Genomic DNA, 21,843 nt, shown 5'->3' on the forward strand with positions numbered 1-21,843 from the left:
AATTTATGCCACATAAGAAAAAAAAAAAGAAAAACAATTATGATAAAGCTGAAAGAATTACATATTACGTCATATTTATGAGATGAAAAGTCGACAGTTATGTCTTAAAACGTCATAATTATGACAATAGCGATCGAATCGAATAAAAAACTCGATTTTCAAAAAATAATAATCGAAAAATCGATTTTCAAAACCCCCCTGAAAAAATCGAATAATTTAGAAAAATCGAACAAAAAAATCGAAAAATCAAATAATTTCGACTTTTACTCTGATCCTGGGATTTGGTGCCTTTTGTGTCCCCAGTAAAGATCATGATCTTACTTAATGCTGAACAATATCCATTTTAAACCTGTCTTAGTCATAAATAACACCATTTTTAACGCTAAGCATATTGAAATTGATTAATAATAATAATAATTTGAAATATTTTACAGCATTTTGAACCACCACATATCACCGTTTTGTCAATTTGTGGTATTTTTATGAAAGATGAAACACATTACTTGGCAGTTAACACATTTATTATTCTTGGGAAATTCTTTTTTACACAAGAATAGATTCCTGAAAACACTTCCAAACTTTTACGTTTTTCATAAAGAACTGTGTCATTACTTCGTATCGCTAAAATTAATGAAGAAAAAGAATGCCGTAATCTTATCTACTTTGATAGAGGATGTGAAACTTTCTGAAAACCCCTAGTCTTTTATTTCTTTTATTTATTATTTATTTGAATCCTTTTTTTTCTTTTTTTTCTAACCTTATTTATTTGTGTTTTCTATATCCTATGTTATAGTGCTTGTCTGCTGTCTGAGAAGACATTTCATATGTTGTACCAGGCCAATTATGGTTGTTAATATTGTTCAATAAAGTAATAAATTAATATATAAAAATTTAAATAAAATAAAAATCACCGTTTTGTCCTCAGGCCCGTGTAACCCACATCATACAACCGTTTCTATACATGATTTTGTACTTTTTCTTTTACATTGTTGGGTATATCAGTCATAATTATCTCTAATGTATATATTTATTATAATCGTTTATAATAAACACGGCAACATTCAATAACAACAAAAAAAGAATTGTCCATTTTGATTTCATAGTCACTTTAAAACTAAATGTATGAATGTAATATTTATCAACAATTCTAAATAAAATAAATTATTATATAAAAAATATACACAAAAATAATGTAACCGTGACGTGTTAATGAGATCCTATTGCAGTAAAGGAAAACGCCCAACGACGTATCTAGCAACCAATCAGAAAGGTAGAACGGCTGCGGGTGGCCAATCAGAGCGCAGTATCAAGAATGGGACAGCTGCGGTTGGCCAATCAGCGCCGCGCCGGTTGTCGGAGTCTGATGTGAGGAAAGGCTGAAGTGAAAACAACCGTGGTCAGGGTGGGACTCTGAAGGCCGACGGCTTCTCGTTTCCTCACAGGATTCCCGTACCTAATTACTTCAATATCCCTGGCCACATGTACGTTTTAAAGTAATCAATCGATTTCGGGTGGATATTCGTGGAAAGCTGGGAGAAGTTAGATAAGAAATCCGTGTGAAAATCGAGTTAAAAAAAGCAGACATGGATGAAAAGGCGTTCACGAAAGAGCTGGATCAATGGATCGAACAGCTCAACGAATGCAAACAGCTCTCAGAAAGCCAAGTCAAGAGCCTCTGTGAGAAGGTATGTATGTGTAATACACCACCAACGTCGTGTTTCGGTGTTTATTTCATCTCCCCCGCTTTAGCCGCGTTAGCCGCTAAGATGCAAGATGGCGGCTTTTTAAACCGCCGCAACACTCATAAGAAACTACTATTGTTTTTGATTTAGTAACACAAGCCGACATGTATTCCGTTAATCTTTAATGAAATCACGTGTGAATGTTGAATCGGTCTGTGCCGTTAATTTATGTAACGTTAACGTACGGTAGGCTGAAAGCTACAGTATGAATCAATAAACTCAAACTAACCCGCAGTAAACCGTGACTTGTTAAATCAGAATAACTTCTGTTCGGATCAAAACAACGTGTGGGTTATAGAGAGTTTCTGAATCTAAATGTGTTTTTTGTTGAAAAAGCGAATCGTTTGAATGCAGCTTCTTCCTCATCCTCACTCACAGTGTCTCAAAATGGCGGTGCGAGAGGCCATCATCTGATGACAGCAGAGCACACATGCTAATGCTAATCTGCCCTAGCTCAGCATTAGCGCTTCTCTGACCGCGTCTCATGGTTGAATCACGAGTGTGGGACAGTTTTTATTGCACTCTGGGTTGTTTCAATCCGTGTTTGGGACATGACGATATGGACAAACCCATACGTTGGGTTAAAAAATGTAACCCAGCCGTTGGGTTAGTCCATTTGCTACTCAGACATGTTGAAACATCCTAGCATGTTTTGGTTGCTGCAACAGATTTAATAGTTTTGCGAAGTTTATCAAACCTAGAAAATTAAACTCAACGTACTTTTTGTTGGTGAAACGTTATAGCACTTAAATAATGTGTACATTTTAAAGGGTGTGAAATTAAATCAGTTAAATACATCTTGTGAATTGAGTAAATAAGAGTAAAAATGTAATGACTACATTTGCTTGTACCATAGCAAATAAATTGAGTTGACCCAACGAGTTAAAGGTTATTGAAATATTCGAGGTAGCCAATTTAGTTTTATTTGAATCTACTAAAATAGCTGCTAATTATTAGCTTGCAATGGGAACCTTTTAATATTTCCTATAACTTCTGCTGGAATTACCCACTCTTTGGTGTGTTTGCACTGCGGGAACTGGGAACGGTTTTAGTTCTAGAAACGCATTTTGGGAAACTCAATTAGTTCCTACTTCAGAGTCGGGTCTAACTCAGCACAGTAGTAAGTCCACAGCACTTATTGGCCAGAGGCCGAGTAACATAAAGAAACCAATCATGGTTTGTTTTGTTCCATGTCATGTTTGGGGGTGTGAAAATGTAAGGTTGTTGTCCCTACAATAACAGACCAGTGTGTGAAACTCTTGGATGTATTTTAAAGAGTCTATAGGCATCTTTACACTGAAAAAGCACCACAGAAACCAAATCTGAAGTGGCATAAAATCACAAAAATGAATTTGAAGTTTACACTGAAAGTTTATTGCTACTCTCAAGCGGCATAAATGCATTTACACAGGAATTAAAATCGCGGGAAACAATGCTTTGAACATGACTACCGTTTTAACAACGTGTTAAAAATGATTAAATAAACCTCAAAATAAAAATATGCAATTTTAAATTAATTTAGTTCATATTTTTTTCTTCTATTTCTTAATAAAATAAAGGCACAAAAAGTGAACAATGATGCTAGCGTTAGCATTTCTGGCAGGAATAGCAGATGTCACCGGACCGTCGGGAAATATCGGCCTCAAGGAAATGATTTTTGGAATAAAGGCTAATATAACAATGCGATCACAGTGATGCCGATTGGGTTAAGCATGTATCGTACCTGAGAAATATAGCAGCGCGTCGATCTGTCTCTTCAAAGGAAGATTACAAACAGCGAGTCGGCGACTCTCTGCTGATATGTTTATGGTTTGTAGGGCTGTCAACTTTAGTCGTTTAGTCGACTAATCGATCAATGCCGTCTTGGTCGACTGACATTCTCGTTGGTCGACCAGTCGCATAATTATTAATATTTTTTTTTCACCAAAAAAGGAAATTTTCATTGATTTACTCCTTGATATTTATTCCTTTTATAAGCAGTTATATATCACTGTATTCTAAATATAATTAGCCTATGTTTTATCCCCAACTTTAAATGCTTTAATTTAGGCTATTTTGTAACAGCGCCACAGTTTAGCGCACCATGTAGAACACTCGGGAACCGCACCTGTGGCTGGCTGCACTGCTGCTTCGCGCTCAGTAAGGAATATAGTAATCTCTATGTGTCTGTCTGTCCGTTTGCATTTTGATTATTTCGAGAACCGTTCATCCAATCGACTTCACAAGGGAGTGCAGTGTCGCATTTGGTGCAATATAGACAGATACACGAGACGCAACACGTTCAGAATTAATTGTAAACTACAGAACAGCGCGAGCGGGAAGCGGCGCACCTCACGCGAGCAGGGCTTATATGCTCCGAGAACGGACACTGATATAAAACGCACACAGTCTGTTAACTTAAGCAATACTTTTAAGGTAGTCTAATATTTTTCTGACTAACAAATTACTGACACAGTAAAGGGTAGATTTAAATAAAGAAAAACGAAATTTAAATAAAGAAAAAAACGAAATTTAAATACAGAAAAAATGAAATTTAAATAAAGAAAAATTAAATTTAAATAAAGAAAAATGAAATTTAAATAGGCCTAAAGAAAAACTAAATTTAAATAAAGAAAAAATGAAATTTAAATAAAGAAAAACGAAATTAAGTTAGCTTAAATTAAAAACGAGATTAATTTAGATTGATAATAACGGGTAAAATTTCTAATACCTTTTGTTTCTATTATTCTATTTTCCACAATGACAAAGCAACAGCAGCAATACAAGCTCAGACATGCACTTCGGTCCATACACACTCCGCTGTTCTGCGCTCTAGCCAGAGAACACTCCCGTTGCTGGAACACTCAGGCGTCGGTTCTATTTCTAGCATGCACGCGTTTTCCGCGTGGCTCGAGCTGAGACGCGTGTCTCACGCAGGCAGTGTGCAAACTCCAACCTATTAACATGGGAGCCGAAATAAAAACAGACACGCCACGCAGCTGAGATGCTCACGCCAGCAGCCAGTGTGTCGCCGGCCTTATTCAAGCGCGAATGAGAACCGTTTCGCGGGGGATCCCAGGTGTCAATAAAACCCCCCAAAAAACAAAACCTTTTTTCGTTGTTTTATAAATGCTCTGACAACTGTTTAATAAATGTTCAATCAAAATGTTTTTGAAAGCCCTAATGGTTTGCTTCACGATGTGAGTACAGGACGTCTTTACTTCACTGCTTTGCTGGTAGACATTTTTTTAAATTTTCCTAAAACAAGGAGCTAGGCCTATGTGTTTTGTCTCCTGCTTCTTGATTGACAGGCGTGCTTTTGGCTGTCATGACAATGACGTAGTTTAGGGGTGGCACAAGTTCGCGATTATTCACACTGAACCAAAACCGTATCAGAGTCGCGTTTGACACTAGGGGCTGAGGTGGGTCAGACACACCATATTTTAAGTCTGCTTTTATGCGGCATTGCGTCTTTCCACAGAATTCTGAGCAGACACAGAGCCAGCCTTAACTCAGCTGTGTAAAGATGCCTTATGTTGCAAACTTTACATCCGTCACTTACTTTTGAAAATCCAGCGTTTAGTTGATCCTGTCACGGTTGTAAGTATGGCTTTCTTCTTCCATGAGGGGGTTTGGCATCACGGCTTCTTTGTTTCCAGATGGACCCTAGAATTCAACCAATCAGATGACGACTTCCAAACTCCTGAAGTGTTTCTAATTTTGTGTGCCATGACATGACGTCTGAGACTTCGCAGTACATGACAGACATGCCATAGATGTGTATAGACGTAGATGCCAGTCGACTGCGTCCGCCATCTTGGAACAGTCAGATGCTGTCGTCACTCACAGTAAAAATCTGAGGTTTCCAAGATGCCTCAACATGTTGCAGGCCTCTGTTTGTAAAATCTGACGAGATTTAAATTCCCAAATAATGGGATCACCTTTCACCAGTGAGAACGTGTTGGTTTGTTTTTATCGCTCAATATTACAGGTTTTTAAACTATGGGAACCATATGCAGATTTAAGCATATGCAGAATTATCTAACATCAATGATAAACTATATCCTGAGAAAACATATTCAAATATGCTCATATCTGCGATTGCAGACGCACAGTTAAACTGCTCTCTCGTGTTCATGGACCGGCTTTGACTGTTCCAATATGGAGGACAGCTTGCATATAGTGGCTCATAAAAATTGTTCATAGACCTCAAACATGCAGCCTTACGGTAACGTCTGTACATGACTGCTCACTCTAACATTAGCCTAGATAAATGCGCCTATTATTAGGTGCATATCCAAGTGTAGGAGCTAAACTAGTACAGTGCATTTCTCCCTACAGTACAGAGATGACCGTAAGCTTCATCTCTGCAGCCGACACCGACTCAGAAACACTCGTGTATTAACAAATGATTAATGTTATTAGTAACACTTTATAAAAACTGCACGCTATTAATCATTAGTTAAGCATTAGTAAACCGTTAATTCATTTATAAAGCATTAATAGACCTTAATAAGCCGTTTATAAATACAGCTATAAATGCTTTATTCTCGATTCATAAACATATCTATAATGTTTAACAATTGTATTTTCATACTTTATTAATTATCAATTTATCATGTCTACATTAAAAGTATTGCATTATTTACAAACAAGTTATTTAGGAGTTGATTCATAAGATCACTTAGAAAGTGTAAGTGAATGATTATAAACTATTTATAATTAAATTAACATTTAAAAAACTGTGGCTGTCAAACGCTTATTTTCACGTTGGGTTTATCCAAGCATGTTGGAAATGTAGGACTGCAAACTCGTTATGCTATATTATAACCAAATATTTAAATTAAAATAGTTTTCTTTCAATTAGGACAGGTTTTCTCCTTTATTTTTTAAGTTGATTGATCGTAGGCCTCTTTAATCTGAGCTTATGTTGGTCAAAATGACAAAAATGAATGAGGGAGATTGAAAATAAGAGAAACATTTAGTGTTCAGGAGTGTGTTCATGTGTGCTTGCAAAGATACAGGCCTTGGACCTGTGCATGTGTGGACACACACACACACACACACACACACAGCTGAAAGCAGTGCATTAAAGGGTTAGTTCACCCAAAAATGAAAATTCTGTCAGTAATTACTCACCCTCATGTTGTTCCAACCGCGTAAGACCTTCGTTCATCTTCGGAACACAAATTAAGATATTTTTGATTAAATCTGAGCCATGTCTGAATCCTCCATAGGCTTCTATGTGACCGAAACTTGCTGGCCCAGAAAAGTCATTAAAGAGATCGTTAATATAGTCCAAGTGACTCCAGTGGCTCAATCTTAAGTTTATCAAGCGACGAGAATACTTTTTGTGCACAAAAACAAACAAAAATAACGACTTTATTCCACTATTCATTTCCTTCTCTCTGGGCCTCTAGTTGGTTCGCGTAGTGTTTTTGCGCAGCGCGTCTGTGTACAAGTCACCATGTAGGCTCACTATTGGCCGACGCCGGTCATGTGTGTGATGCGTGATGACGTGCAACACAGACGCGCTGCGCAAAAACACTACGAGGCCCAGAGAGAAGGAAATGAATAGTGGAATAAAGTCGTTATTTTTGTTTGTTTTTGCGCACAAAAAGTATTATCGTCGCTTGATATACTTAAGATTGAGCCACTGGAGTCACTTGGACTATATTAACGATCTCTTTAATAACTTTTCTGGGCCAGCAAGTTTCGGTCACATAGCAGCCTATGGAGGAGTGAGACATAGCTCTGATTTCATCAAAAATATCTTAATTTGTCTTACGCGGTTGGAACAACATGAGGGTGAGTAATTACTGACAGAATTTTCATTTTTGGGTGAACTAACCCTTTAATACAGAACAGTGATTGAACTGACTGGAACGCATTAAACGGGTTTAATCACACTCAAGTATTCAGAGAGAACATGGTATAATTACATTTAAGACATTGCCAGATCAGAAATCAGAATGACATTATTATCATTATTATTTTCTCCGCAGGCTAAAGAAATCCTGACCAAGGAGTCTAACGTGCAGGAGGTGAGATGTCCCGTCACGGTGTGTGGAGACGTTCACGGCCAGTTTCATGACCTCATGGAGCTCTTCAGAATCGGAGGAAAGTCCCCGGACACGAACTACCTGTTCATGGGAGATTACGTGGACCGAGGCTATTACTCTGTGGAAACAGTCACGCTGCTTGTCGCTCTCAAGGTAAGGGCTCGTTTTCGATGACAGCGTAGTGTCTTTTCTCTCTCAGTGTCTGAAACGGTTCGTTCAAGTGTTCGCTCTCTCTAAACCCCGAAACATATTTTATTAGATTGTCCTGGACTTAATACAAGTAGAATGCTCTTATGAAGTTACCTCACTTAAGGACTTGTTGAGTAAGATTATGCCTGAAAAGGTTTTTTGTTTTTTTTATCATATGTTAATTTAATAAATCTTGTATAGTATGACTTGCTGTTTTTGCCATGAAAATAGCCTTGAATGCTGACATGGCACTAAATAAAACAATCTGAATCTGAATCTCTAAACCCCACCTTTCCGTGAGCCTGCTCTGCTCTGATTGGTCAGATGGCCCAGTTTGTTGTGATTGGTCGACCGCTTGCAGATTTGTGTGTAAAAACTCAAGTTAGCAACATCTTATGTTGCTCTGAGGAATATTTCAACATCTTTGCATCACGTTTTAATAAAAAATGTTACAGTGACAGTCATTTATTAAATTATATAATTATATTTAGGGTTGGGTATCGTTTGAATTTTAACTATTTCGATTCTGCTTATCGATTCAGATTCTTATAGATTTCTAATTTCGATTCCAATAAGAAAAAAAAAAAGAACTTGGATATCATTCACATTTAGTCTTATTGCAAAACATGTAATTGTATCTGAATATCATGAACCGTAATCAACAGGCTAAAGAACACTTACACAAGGAGCGTTTGCCTGTAGAAAAACAACTAGGCTAACTAATATACATTTCAAGCATTATTAAAGACGAGTAAACACTCAGTTATTAAAATAGAACAAATAAAAAATAAGCAATCGCAACAAATAGACACAACTGAACAAAGATACGATTGAAATAAAGTGTTTTAAAGGGGTGGTTCACTGCCTTTTTTCTTTGCTTGATTGTGTTTATGGGCTGCAATATAACATGTCTTCGTGTTTCGTTTGTTAAAAAACGCCGTATTTTTCATAAATTTCACCTTTATTGTAAGCTGCTTCCTCCTCTGTCATTTGAACGACCGGTTGACTTCCTGATTCTATGAAACCACTCCCTCAGAAAGAGGCAATGAGCTCAGATTGGTTAGTTCGGCCGGTGTGTTGTAATTGGCTAAACTGCGTCCGGAATCTTCACGCCCATTACCTTTACGGGCGACAGTTGCATGTGCTCCGGTCAAATGTAATGGTGTCAATATTGCCTCATCAGTTTGAGCCAGAATCAGACCCAGAGAGCGGTGATGAAGAGAGTCAAGCAGAACCTCCGCAAACACGGCTCTTACTAAACGTTTCTGAATGGTAATTTATTTTATTTTATTATTATTCTCTCAAAGAATTTCCATACGCTGTTACTTGAAAATGCTACTGCTGTTTGTTAGCTTTTGAGATACGCTTTCCCCCTGATTAAACATTTAATATAACTGAATACATGACTGAGTAATACCGTTTTTTAAAGATATTGTTTTATTGATAGAATGAACAACCGTTTAACTATTCACAAAGCTTAGTTTACTCAGTTTGTCGTTTTCTTTAGGTGTACATGTGATAACAGCTGAAGTTTGCTGTTGCGATAATTTTTTGAAGTTTGTACACGTTTGTCTTATACACACAAAATAGCATCGAACTAACTAGCTACTATAAACAAACAGCTTTGCCATTGGTTTGCGTTCTTGATCAAATCAAAAAATTACGTCATAAAGTATACATGGAAAATACGTTTACAAAATTTGTACATATTACAAATTCGGGTCCAAAATGTTTGTACGCGTTTGTCATATACTAAAGCCAGCGCTGGCATTTTTTTACATCCTTGATAAAACTAAAACATTACGTCTTAAATTATACAGGCAAATACATTTAAAATGATTAAACCTTACTTGCAGGTTGTGGCCTCTGGTTTTAAAGCTGTAACTGCTTCATGTTGTAGTAATAGTTTCTTGTTGAATCCGACATTGAACTCGTGTAGATTCTGGAAGCTGTCTTCCGTAAAATGCGCAGCACAGAGAGCTAAACTACGATTGTAATTGTCAGGAACATAACCAAACTTAAATTTTAACCATTGTTGACGAACTCCAGCGTCTGTAGGAAGCCTGAACACAGAAGACCTGACGGCTACAGCTCTCCACTATAACTCCTCCTCTTCGACAGCAGAACATGTTCCGGAGGGAGGGTGGATGTAAATGTATGGGTTAGTTACGTATAAAACCCGGGAAGTATCTCGTTGTAGTCCCATTCGAGACGTTTTTGTAGGCATTAAACTTCCTGATTTTTAAAAGACAATATCTCCGCTTACGTTGAACTTTAAGCGCAGCAACTTTGCAGATACTGTTCATGCACCAACAGCAACATTACACAGTATTTAAAATGAAAAAAGTGAAATAGCAATCAACCACCCCTTTAAGATTTTCAGGTATTCAGGTTCAGAAACTGAAAAATCTTTAATCAAGTTATCAACATCTTATGTTGCTCTGAGGATTATTTCATCATCTTTGCATCACGTTTTAATAAATGTTGCAGTGACAGTAATTTATTTAATTATATTATTATAATGTTGATCAATATTTCATATAAAAACTGGGAAAAAAACAGTTATGACATATGCCGTGATAAATATGGAAATGAGGAAGTCTTTCATCAACAGGCACTGGGAAGGGACAGATTTGTTGACGATGGAATTAGGGAAAGCACATTGTTGATCGCTGTGTGTGCTGATTTATGAGCACATTACCACTCGAGTCGAGCACAGAGCTTTGTTCACAGAAGAAATAATAGGTTAACGATTAAATGTTACATCACAACCATGGAAACGTGTGTTTGTGCCGGATGAGAGGGGTGTATTGACCCTCAGCTCCGTATAATGCCTGTTTAACCACCACACTCTGAATTAGCTTTTTCATCCAGTCCGACCGCGGTTTTAGTTCGTTTATTGTAGCATAATTCAAGTTTTTAACTATACCATCTAATTTAATATAAAACAACTGCTCATGTTACATGTTGCATCTTTGTTTGGATCTTTATTAAAATGCCTCTAATTTCAAAAGACTACAGATATTTTTAGTTTAAGGCCAGTTTGACTGATTAAGCAAATATATTTTGTTTATTTGCTCTATAACAAAGAAGAAATCCTCAATCTGTATCTGAATCGGCCATGAACACCATGCATTACTAATTTCTATACTGTGCATTAGAAGAATGGTGGCAGAAGATGATAGTTGTGAAGTAGCAGTCTATGGACGCCACAGAATACAAATATTGGGAAAGTTTACATCTCAGAATTCTGAATTGCGAGATATAATCCCGTTACTAGGGCTGTGCGATCTGGGGAAAATATGAAAAATGAAGCGCTCACAGATTGGGTGTGGCCTTTGCCATTAAGATAACATTTTCAATAAATTTTAAATAATGTTTTTCTGGGTTGTGCCGTTTCATTTTTCCCCTATCAATTTCTACCTTATAGCTGAAAATTAACACACAAGAAAAACATGAATAATCCTGTATAAAATGATAAAATAAAGGATTCTGTTTGTGACCAGTTCAAGGTACGTGCTGCAGTAATCATGCCTTGAATCTGTTGATGGTGTATGTCTCAATGTCCATTTCTATCCACAAAACTTGCCAAAAGTCATAGTTTAAGGGGTTATTAAACCATGCGGACCCCTCCATGCACGGCTTGGTAACAGCACCGCTGCTGGAAAAATTTGTAGGGGAAACACTGGATTTCATTTAGTAAAGTCAAGCTTCAGCTCATTATTATTCTCTATATTGTGCAGCACACACTCTAAATTAAAGTAGTTCCTCATGTGTTTAACGTTAGATCCCTCCGCTATCTTGTAGTCCAGCAGATGCAGTCCGCCTTTCTGTCAGTGTTCAAGTTGTCAGCTATTTTTATTTAGTCTCAGTCCTGAGTCAAATGTACTCTTAGTTATCATATTTCGTCAACCATGTCCTGTTTTTGTTTAGTCAAGTTGTAGTCGACTAAATGTCTGCGTATTTCAGTCTTGTTTTCGTCATGCTGCATAACGGTTAAATTGATAATCACGGTTATTTTGCTCAACTATAATCGTAATGATTGTCATTTGAGAGATGTATATTCAGCAGAATTAATGTATAAGCACAAATCAAGAGAATGTCAACCCATACACATGGTTTATTACCTCATGATTTATTATAGGCTCTTTATCATATAGGCTGGTAAAACAAAACATCTCTCAAATTAAAATCTAATCCAAATTACTTTAATGTTTTTCTATTAAAACAACAGCAAAAAACACTTATTGTCGTATAGTCGAGATCCGTGTTTGGATCACTGGGAAGGATTGATCACAGCTGGTGATTGTAAAAGTCAGTTTTGGGCTGGAAATATGATCTTAAATGTTGATGTTAATGTTTAATCACTGGTCATGTCTTCATATTCCAGGTAAGGTACCGCGAACGCATCACAATACTTCGAGGGAACCACGAAAGCAGACAGATCACACAAGTGTACGGCTTTTATGACGAGTGCTTACGGAAATACGGCAATGCAAATGTTTGGAAATACTTCACAGACCTCTTCGATTACCTTCCCCTCACTGCCTTGGTAGATGGTCAGGTAGGACAATTCTTGTGTTTTACGTATTCAAATATCCATAAAACATCATGAAAAGATCATGAAACGCTTCAGCTTTAAACCCATCAACATGTTGCTGTGATGTTCACATCGTATTGTTTTCTCTGTAGATATTCTGTCTCCATGGAGGATTGTCACCGTCCATAGACACTCTTGATCACATCAGAGCGCTGGATCGTTTACAGGAAGTTCCTCACGAGGTATTGATCATCGCTTATACCATCATGTCATTTCTTATCCTTATAAAAGTTACTCTTTTAGCTGCAAACTGTGGCAGTAGTTGAAACCCTATTGTGCTGTTTTGAGTCAAATGGAAAAATCGTTTAAAAAATCAAGTCAAGCTAGAACAACAGGGTTCGTACAAGGTGCTTGAAGTGCTTTAATTTGACGTTTTGAATTTTAAGTCCTGGAAAACAGCTGTATTTATGAAAAGGTACTTAAAGTGCTTGAGTTATTGAAACTATTTAATGTTTAATTTTATTGATAAAACAATCTTTTCACACAAAATCAACACTGCCTGATATATAGAGGCATCTTGCATGGCTATGAGTGTGATATTGCTCATAAACAGAGATGCACCGATTGATCGGCTGGTGACCGGAATTGGCCGATTTTCACGTGATCGGCCGTAACCGGCGACCGGCCGGTCAGTCTGACAAATGCCGATTTTATGCCGGTCAAATGCACTCGGGCGCCGCATGATTGCGCAACATCAGCATCACACGTGCACACGGAGCACATGTAGAAAACCTCGTGAATTACGTCCGTTCAGACCGCAAGCGCGTAATTTTTTTCGGCGTGCATATGTTAATCAATATGAGTGCATTCACAACGGAAGCAGGAGCAGCGCGTGAGCGTCGAGCAGGAGCGTCGCGAGCAGTGAAGCGTGTGTTTCGGCGCCGAGTCTATTTGCTGCACTGCTCACGCTCAATTAAAGGGAAATCACACTTTTGGTTGAAAATAGCCCAAATAGGGTTTCACAAAATTATTGGATATTGAATGTGAAAAGGAAATGGTTCTTCCACAACACTGCACTTTAGATGTGTGTGAACTATGCAAATTGTAAAATGTTCTATTACAGAAATTATATAAAATAAATATTTGTGTGTGCTGTAAAGTGGTTAGAAAAAATGAAATCGGAATCGGCTAAAATCGGTATCGGCAGGTCAAACTTAATGAAAAATCGGAAATCGGAATCGGCCCAGAAAATTGTAATCGGTGCATCTCTACTCATAAATATCCAAGTCTGTAATACATCTTTCATTCTTCAGGCCAATGAATCAGGAAAGCGATATCTCGTCATAGTCATTGCATCTGCTGCGCTTTATTTGTACCATTTTGTTTTATTAGTTTATTTTTGTTTATCAGCTTACCTTTTTTAGAATTTGACAGATGATAAAGATATTGTTTGATAAGTGAGATCTCTGATTGAAGTCGTTGAAAACCCAAAAAGTAGTGCTTGAAAAGTCTCTGAAGGTCCTGAATGTGGTTTCTCCCTGAAACGAGCCCTGACGTCTCTCTGCCTCTGCTGTTCCTCAGGGACCCATGTGTGATCTTCTGTGGTCTGATCCGGATGACCGTGGAGGCTGGGGGATTTCTCCTCGAGGTGCGGGATACACCTTTGGGCAGGACATATCCGAGACGTTCAACCATGCAAACGGCCTTACGCTGGTCTCCAGAGCTCACCAGCTGGTGATGGAGGTGCGTTCCTCTCCTCATGACACCATATACACACAATCGGGTCCTTACCTGGAAGTTACATGCATTAAAGGGTTAGTTCACCCAAAAATGAAAAATTCTGTCAGTAATCACTCGCCCTCATGTTGTTCCAACCCTGTAAGACTTTCGTTCATCTTCAGAACACAAATTAAGGTATTTTTGATGAAATCTGAGAGCAATGATAACGTAGGCTCACTATTGGCCGACGCTGATCATGCGTGTGATGCTGGCCAATAGTGAGCCTCCATTCTGACGTTCAACCCAGAAGCGCTGCTGTTACACTACGTCAACTCACTCAGAGGAACACACAGAAGAAAATGAAGAGTTGAATAAAGTCGTTATTTTTGTGTGTGTTTTTTTTCGCACAAAAAGTATTCTCGTCGCTTGATAAACTTGGGGTGTACTCACACTAGGTACGGTTGCCATGAACCGGGCCCGAGTACGATTGTCCCCCCTCCCCACTCCCCCACTGGCCTGCACTCACATAGGGTTTCAGCATTCGTGCCGGAGCACGCTTACGTCATTATGGTGTGACTGTTTCGGGATAAACAGGAAGAGCGGCGCATCGCTCTGAGTCCATCGCTCTGTTTACTTTGTGGATAATTTTGAGTCGTTTGGTCCACAGCCCTCTCACAGCCTGTTGTTAAACAGATCTATCGCCTTTGTGGCACGAAAATTTTCACGTAATCGTGCTGCTCGTATGAGGAGGTTTGCGTCACGCGTCCTGTTCCGTGCTCCAGCACGGTTAGCGCTCACACTGCATGCGAACCGCGCCCGAGTCCAACTGAACCGTGCTCTGGCCCACCTCTTCCAACCGGGCCAGGGCCGGCTAATCGAGCCGCGCCCGGGCACGGTTCGGAGCACTCACACTAATCAAACGAACCGCGCTTTGGTGGTCAAACGCACTCGGGCACGGTTCAAACTGGCTAGTGTGAGTACACCCTTAAGGTTGAGCCACTGTAGTCACTAGGACTATTTTAACGATGTCTTTACTAACTTTCTGGGATGGCAGATATTGATTACCTAGAAGCCTATGGAGGAGTGAGACAGTAATAATTCATTTATTTGGGCAGAGAATCTATATTATCAAAGTTATTTCACACAAAAATGAAAGTTCTCTCTTCATTCACTCACTCTCATGTCGTTACAAACATTTGTTCATCTTCGGAACACAAGTGAAGATGTTTTAATGAAATCTGAGAGATTTCTGTCCCTTCATTGATGTGTATTCACCAGAAAACTTAAATCGTTCATAAACTGCTGCGTTACACGAGAATGAACCTCATTGGTTCATACAGATATCGTTATGATTATGTTTGTTAATAGTTATTGTTATTTCGCTCACATGAGGGTTTTTTCAGGCAATTAGAAAAAGGAATATTTCTCAAAACTGCATTGGAAACATTTAGGGTGCTTTCACATCTGCAGTTCGGTTCATTTGGTCCGGACCGAGGGCGAAAAATTATACATTGTTTTGGTTCCTTTTCACACCACACTGATCGCTCTGGTCCGAATCAGTTTATGAGTTGATAAAACGAACCAAAATGCTGATTGTATCCCTGGTCATATTTTATTATATAGTCTGTCTTCACCACTTTAGACAAACAATAATATTTGAGAATGAAGTGATATGCGGCTCGAAAATAATGTGTTAATGCACTGCACGCGTCAAGTCACTTCAGGAGGAGGCGTGCATTAATGTTGCTTAACACTGACATGCTCATCATCCAAAAATATTTCCAACGATCCATCAGGTGATGTTGTGCCCTTTCTCTCTTTAAAATTGTTTTTGACAGTGGGGACATATGGTCATCAGACCAGATTTCTATCAGGCGCCGCACCTCCTCACAACTCCAAGTTTGTCCGCGAGCTGCCATGCTTAAAGTGCAGACTGTCAACAAACATTTCTCCTCATCCCATAATGCACAGCGCAGCTGACTACGGCAACTGGTTTAGTCCAAAAATGTGCAGTTCTTTGGCAGTTGGTTCTGTTCGAGGTCGGATCACGTTCTCACCACAAACGAATCGCTCCAGAGTTCGTTTCAAAGCGTACCGAGACCACGCTTGTTTGGTCCGCTGTTGGTGCGCACCCAAGTGCGATTGCCACATTCACACTTGCCCAAACGAACCGCACCCAGTGGGAAAACGAACTCTAGTGCGATTCAACCGAACTAAACGAGGCACCCTTACAGTCACCTGACGTAGATGATGAGGTGTGTTTGGACAGAAGACGAGACAGAGTTCTTCATTAAACTCATAAAAGACAAAATAATTACAGGAATACTGGACTCTAAACCACTAATAAACGCCACAATCAAGATCTTGAAGCAGATTTGAGAGAGAAACTCCTCATATGAGCCGCTCTCAGTATAACGGTCTTTCCTTGCCGTTAATGATTGGATGAAACGCCCATGTCTCCTTCCATTAATAATGATGGCTAGTGCGACGGCTGGGATATATGTAAACCTACTAACATCTGATGCCATGATGTCTGGAATGATTTATCGCAAGAGGAAAAAATGACGTTTTAGTCGCATAACATCGGTTAATGGAAACGCCGTCATTTCGCAATATTTTTGTAATCGACATTTAGAAGATATCGCAAAAGTTTTGCTCAAATCTGTAATGTGTCTCTCTTTGTCCCCTAGGGTTACAACTGGTGCCATGATCGCAATGTGGTAACGATCTTCAGCGCGCCAAACTACTGTTACCGGTGTGGGAATCAGGCGGCCATCATGGAGCTCGACGACACCCTCAAGTACTCGTTGTGAGTGTTCATGAAGGATCCGCTTTATTCTCTGAGGTCATGGAACAGATTCAGCCCAAACACATCTGTGTGCAGATGATACAACTATTCGTACAACAGCATCTTCTTTAAATCAAGCCTTTTAAACTAAAAATAAAAACACATGATTTTTAGCAGTGGTCGCTCTAAGGGAACTGATATGGCAATTCCAACTTTGAATGGTTTACTTGTAGAAAGAGTCTCTAATCTTAATCTAGATGCACTTCCAGCACTTTTAGACGTCTCTCGCACAGTTTTAAAGGACACTTGCAATTGTTTCGGTAACACTTACAATAAGGTTCATTAGTTATTAGTATTCACTAACATGAACAACTCATGAGCTATACATTTGTTTCTGTATTTATTAAGCTTTGGTAATGTTATTTAATCAAAATCCAGCTGTTGTTTGTTCATGTTAGTTTACATTAGGGCCGGGTATCGATTCAGATGTTTCGATCTCGATTCTAAATTTGATTTTGATTTTTGATTCAACTCAAATGAATATAGATTTCACACAAATCCTAGATTTATAATAAAGAACAGTGAATATAAGTTCACAAGTGGTTAATTAATAGAAATAAATTAAGTCTCTTTTTATTTTAGGTACACTTGGGTACATTGAAACAGAACCCAACTCTATATTTCAAATGCACATAATGAATAGACAGGATTTTGATGCTAGATGAAAAATTGATGCTGAAAATTGGACGAGTCAGAACTAGGGTGACCACCTGCTAATAAGCCCAAGGGGGGACAAGGGGTATGTTTTTGAGGGACAATGTGGGACACTGTCTGGCGCGGCGGTGCCCCACTGGCAGACTCACTGATAGTGGTTTACCCATTTCTAGCACATACCACCTTGCATAGTATTAATAATGCCCTATTCTCCTAAACGTGTAACTTTTGATGTATGCTCATGAATAGGCAAACCAATTTCTAAATAAAGACTCATAATATTTTGAACATTCAATGAATTGACAGATGTACTTCCACTTAAGATTTACTATTTAATTTTATTTATTTTTCATTACAATTTATTTACTTTAAATAAATTAATAAATTATAATATAAATTGATTAACGGAATTGTAGTTGCTCAACACCACAGGAACAGTTAAAAAAAAAAGTATTTAAAAAAAATTGAACGATTGACCTCGTATTCCCCTCCCTCCATGTCCGATTGAGAAGGACGTTTTGCAAAGGTCACAAAAAGCCCTCTCGGTATCCCCCTCAACACCTTTTTAGGCCACAAATATTAATTTCCCCATTCTTGTTTCTTGTACTTACACCTTCTCTTTTTAATTGATGATGCCGTTGCCTCTCAGACTCAGTCTCTTTCTCGAATTTTTCGAATTGGAAAGCGCGCATCTAAAAGTTCCTTCCTTCCCAGTGTGTCTGGTATGCGCGTGCGTGCGCTGTCATGACAACAACGAAAAAGTTGACAACAACCTAGTCAGCAGTTCAACTGAGGGGTGGGTGTGGCAACAATAGCGTGCTGAAATGTCAAGTAATGTTCGTTTGTCTGCTTGGGGCTCGAGTATATAGAGCTACCAACTTTTTTTTGAGCAAGCATAGGTTATGATTATGATTATGCGTGACACGGTCTCAATTTGCGTGACGCGTGAATTGGGCTTCAAACGCTGTGCGCGCACGCGCTACGCGGGACGGGTGGTCACCCTAGTCAGAACAGTCGCACGCCTTGATCAGACAGGATCAGGTTATTTAATGTTTAAGATAAAACACACACAATCTCACGGTATTATCTGTAACATGGAGGCTGCAAGCCTAGGAACAGTGGAGGAAAACTAATACTGGCTTTTGGAGGATAGATAGATATGGAAAAAAAATCGATTTGTGGCTTATGAGAATCAATTTTGAATCGACCACATTTAAAAAACAAATCGATTAATCGAAAAATAGATATTTTTTTGCCAGCCCTAGTTCACAGTGCATTAACTAATGTTCACAAGATTTTAATAATGTATTAGTAAATGTTGAAATGAACTAAGATTAATAAATGCTGTATAAGAGCAGTTCATGTTAACTACTGAAACGTGTTACTATTGTTTCTCAGGATTTTATTTGATTCATTTAATTTTTGAATGTGTAAATTGTGGTATTGTCATTTTAAGTGTCGTGTCGTCTTAACCAGATAGTGATATCTCAGTGTGATTCTCCTGGTTAAGTAGAGGATAATGATGAACGCTCTCCGTCCTCAGTGTGTGTGTGTGATCTGACGTTGTGTTGTGTTGTGTGTTTCCAGCCTGCAGTTCGACCCGGCGCCGCGCAGAGGAGAGCCACACGTCACTCGCCGGACCCCCGACTACTTCCTGTGAATCTCACAGTATTGCCATGATATAATAACCTTCATTCAGTTTAAAATAAGAGGAGAGGAACGGTGGGCAACAGTATATATATGAAAAAAAGATTAAAGAGAAAACTGATCCAGAAAGAAATGTCTGTGGACCAAAAGGTGTGTGTGTGTGTGTGTGTGTGTGCGTGCGTGCCATATCCAATCCGACCCGGCTTCAGTCCGACACACGACCACGAGATCTCGTTCCCGTCTCGCTCCTGTCCTCAATACACTCACGCCTTCTCAACCCTCTGTGTACTCTCCTTTTTTATTTTTATTTTTATTTTTTTTATGTATGTTTGCACTTTTTTTTTTTTTTTTTTTCTCAGCTGAACGAAACATGTCAGTTTTACAATTTCTGTCCACCTTTTTTCCATGTGGTGTGGGAGGAATGAGATGCTTTTGTATCCCAACATCCAGTATCTAGAGGGTGATCTTTCCTACGGGGGAAACGTGTTAAACCGATGCCAACTTCATGATTTGTGGCGGACTAAGATGGCCTGCCGGCGCAGGAATGCTGGGATAGCTTCAGATGATGGTGTGTGTCTGTATAAAGGGTACCAGTTCAACAATAAAGATGGATCTTGCTCCTGTATTGTGTCTGTTTCTCTGCTTGAATCTGCGTTTATTTCATCAGCTTTATACAGTAATGATCGTTTCAAAGCCGCTTCACATTAATAAAACAATGGAAAATTGCAGTGTTATTGTTGTAAAATTATGAAACTAATTCAATTCAGCTATGAAATGGCTCAAGATAAGACCATTTATTCATATAAAATCTTGGTAACACTTTACAATCAGGTTCATTAGTTAGCAACCTTAGTTAATATGAACTAAGAATGAGCAATACTTCAGCATTTATTAATCTTAGTTAATATTAATTTCAACATTTACTAATACATTATTAAATCAAAGGTATTAACATTAATGCACTGTGAACTAACAATGAAGCTGTATTTTTATTAACAAACATTAATAAATACTGTAACAAATGTATTGCTCATGATTAGTTCATGTTAGTTAATACATTAATGAACCTTATTGTGAAGTGTTCCCGAAATCTTATTTACACATTTATTTTTACACATACATAGCTCAATGTTACTGTGTTCAGTCTCTTTTATTCAGTTCAGGTTTTGTTATCTGATGCATTAAAGATAAATGCATCAGATATCATTAAATCGATAATATTCCTGAATGTGAACCGTATTTTAAACCCTTAATATTAATAGTCTTTTAAATGTGTTTTTCAACCAGGGGTTACCTCAAGATGACTTAAAATAAGACAAAGCTTTACAATAAGCTGAAACAATTTCACAAAAGTTCTTAACATACTTTTCCAGTTCAAATGATAACAGTCTTAACTTTTTATGTAACTGACTTTAAAACGTCTTGACTGGCCATAACCAGTTTTGACTGTGTGGAAACAGTGAAAATACATATGCAAATGACATATTCTTCATGCCTTAAAATATCTTGAATGTAACTCGACACGCTTGCCTCATTTAGTATGCGCGGTTCTATGAATATGCAAATGAGCCCCGCCTCCACTCACTCAGCTCAGAGATCCACTGGTTGACGATCACACGTTGATCTGATTGGTTACAAGGTAGTTTGTGACGTCAGAAACACCAGCGATTTCAAAGCGTCTTTGGTTCACTGCAGTTTTAAGGAGGAAATACTCAGCAATGCTGTCGACTTATGAATTTACACATGGATTGTCTAAAAGCATATTAAAAACAATACCTAGACACATAAACAACATTAAAAGCTGGATTTTCACCACAGGGACTTCAATCTATGTGATAAAATGTATAAAAAGTGTAAAAGGATAAAATGGTATAAAGGCACAGTTGTAAATGTGTATACAGTTTTTGGAAATGAGAAATGTGCAGAAACAATGTTAAATTGTAACATTTGTAATTTTATTTAATAAATGTGGTGATGTATAAACAATGTTTACTTTTAAACAGCACAGTAGCCTTCAAATGTTTATATGTATTATTTACTATAATATAATTATTATTATTATCATCATAAAAAAAACTAATTTAATTAAATTAATATTTTTATTTACATATAGTTAAATAAAATAGAAAAATAGTTCCAACACTTTTTGTTATGGCGTTATTATAGTTGAGTTTTGTTATAATTCCAACATATTTTGAAATTATGATAGATTCATTATAAATATGGTGATTATCTCTAAGGTATGATATTTACCATCTCAATAACCATGTCATGTCAACAAATGGAAAAGTCAGTCAGCTGTTTATTATCATGTTAATTATTGTGTCTTTCACGGCAAATACCATTCGTTTACATATTCTTCCGCGATCACGTCAAGGATCAGAAGAATTTCCACGTGCATCTTGAAAAGCGGATGTTTATGAAAGTGCCAACTGTTCCTTAACCTCGTTGTACCCGACTCAT

The 21,843-nt window shown here is 38.0% G+C and overlaps 1 protein-coding gene across 1 annotated transcript; it reads left to right on the forward strand.

Annotated features, from left to right (window-relative positions):
* The first annotated feature begins 1,291 nt into the window (after window positions 1–1,291).
* ppp2cab (protein phosphatase 2 catalytic subunit alpha b) lies at window positions 1,292–20,003 on the forward strand. Its single transcript, XM_081390654.1, has 7 exons — window positions 1,292–1,685; window positions 7,727–7,936; window positions 12,363–12,536; window positions 12,665–12,754; window positions 14,094–14,255; window positions 16,922–17,040; window positions 19,321–20,003. Exons 1-7 carry the CDS (start codon window positions 1,584–1,586, stop codon window positions 19,391–19,393), a joined length of 930 nt encoding a protein of 309 aa, XP_081246780.1. The 5' UTR covers window positions 1,292–1,583; the 3' UTR covers window positions 19,394–20,003.
* The last annotated feature ends 1,840 nt before the right edge of the window (window positions 20,004–21,843 follow it).

The sequence above is a fragment of the Scardinius erythrophthalmus genome (genome assembly GCF_964197995.2).
Source record: "Scardinius erythrophthalmus genome assembly, chromosome: 17".
NCBI lineage: Eukaryota > Metazoa > Chordata > Actinopteri > Cypriniformes > Leuciscidae > Scardinius > Scardinius erythrophthalmus.

Coding starts and splice junctions, on each gene's coding strand:
- ppp2cab (XM_081390654.1), top strand. CDS start 1,584: ATGGATGAAAAGGCGTTCACGAAAGAGCTGGATCAATGGATCGAACAG. Junction 1,686..7,726: donor TCAAGAGCCTCTGTGAGAAG/GTATGTATGTGT, acceptor TTTTCTCCGCAG/GCTAAAGAAATCCTGACCAA. Junction 14,256..16,921: donor CTCACCAGCTGGTGATGGAG/GTGCGTTCCTCT, acceptor TTTGTCCCCTAG/GGTTACAACTGGTGCCATGA.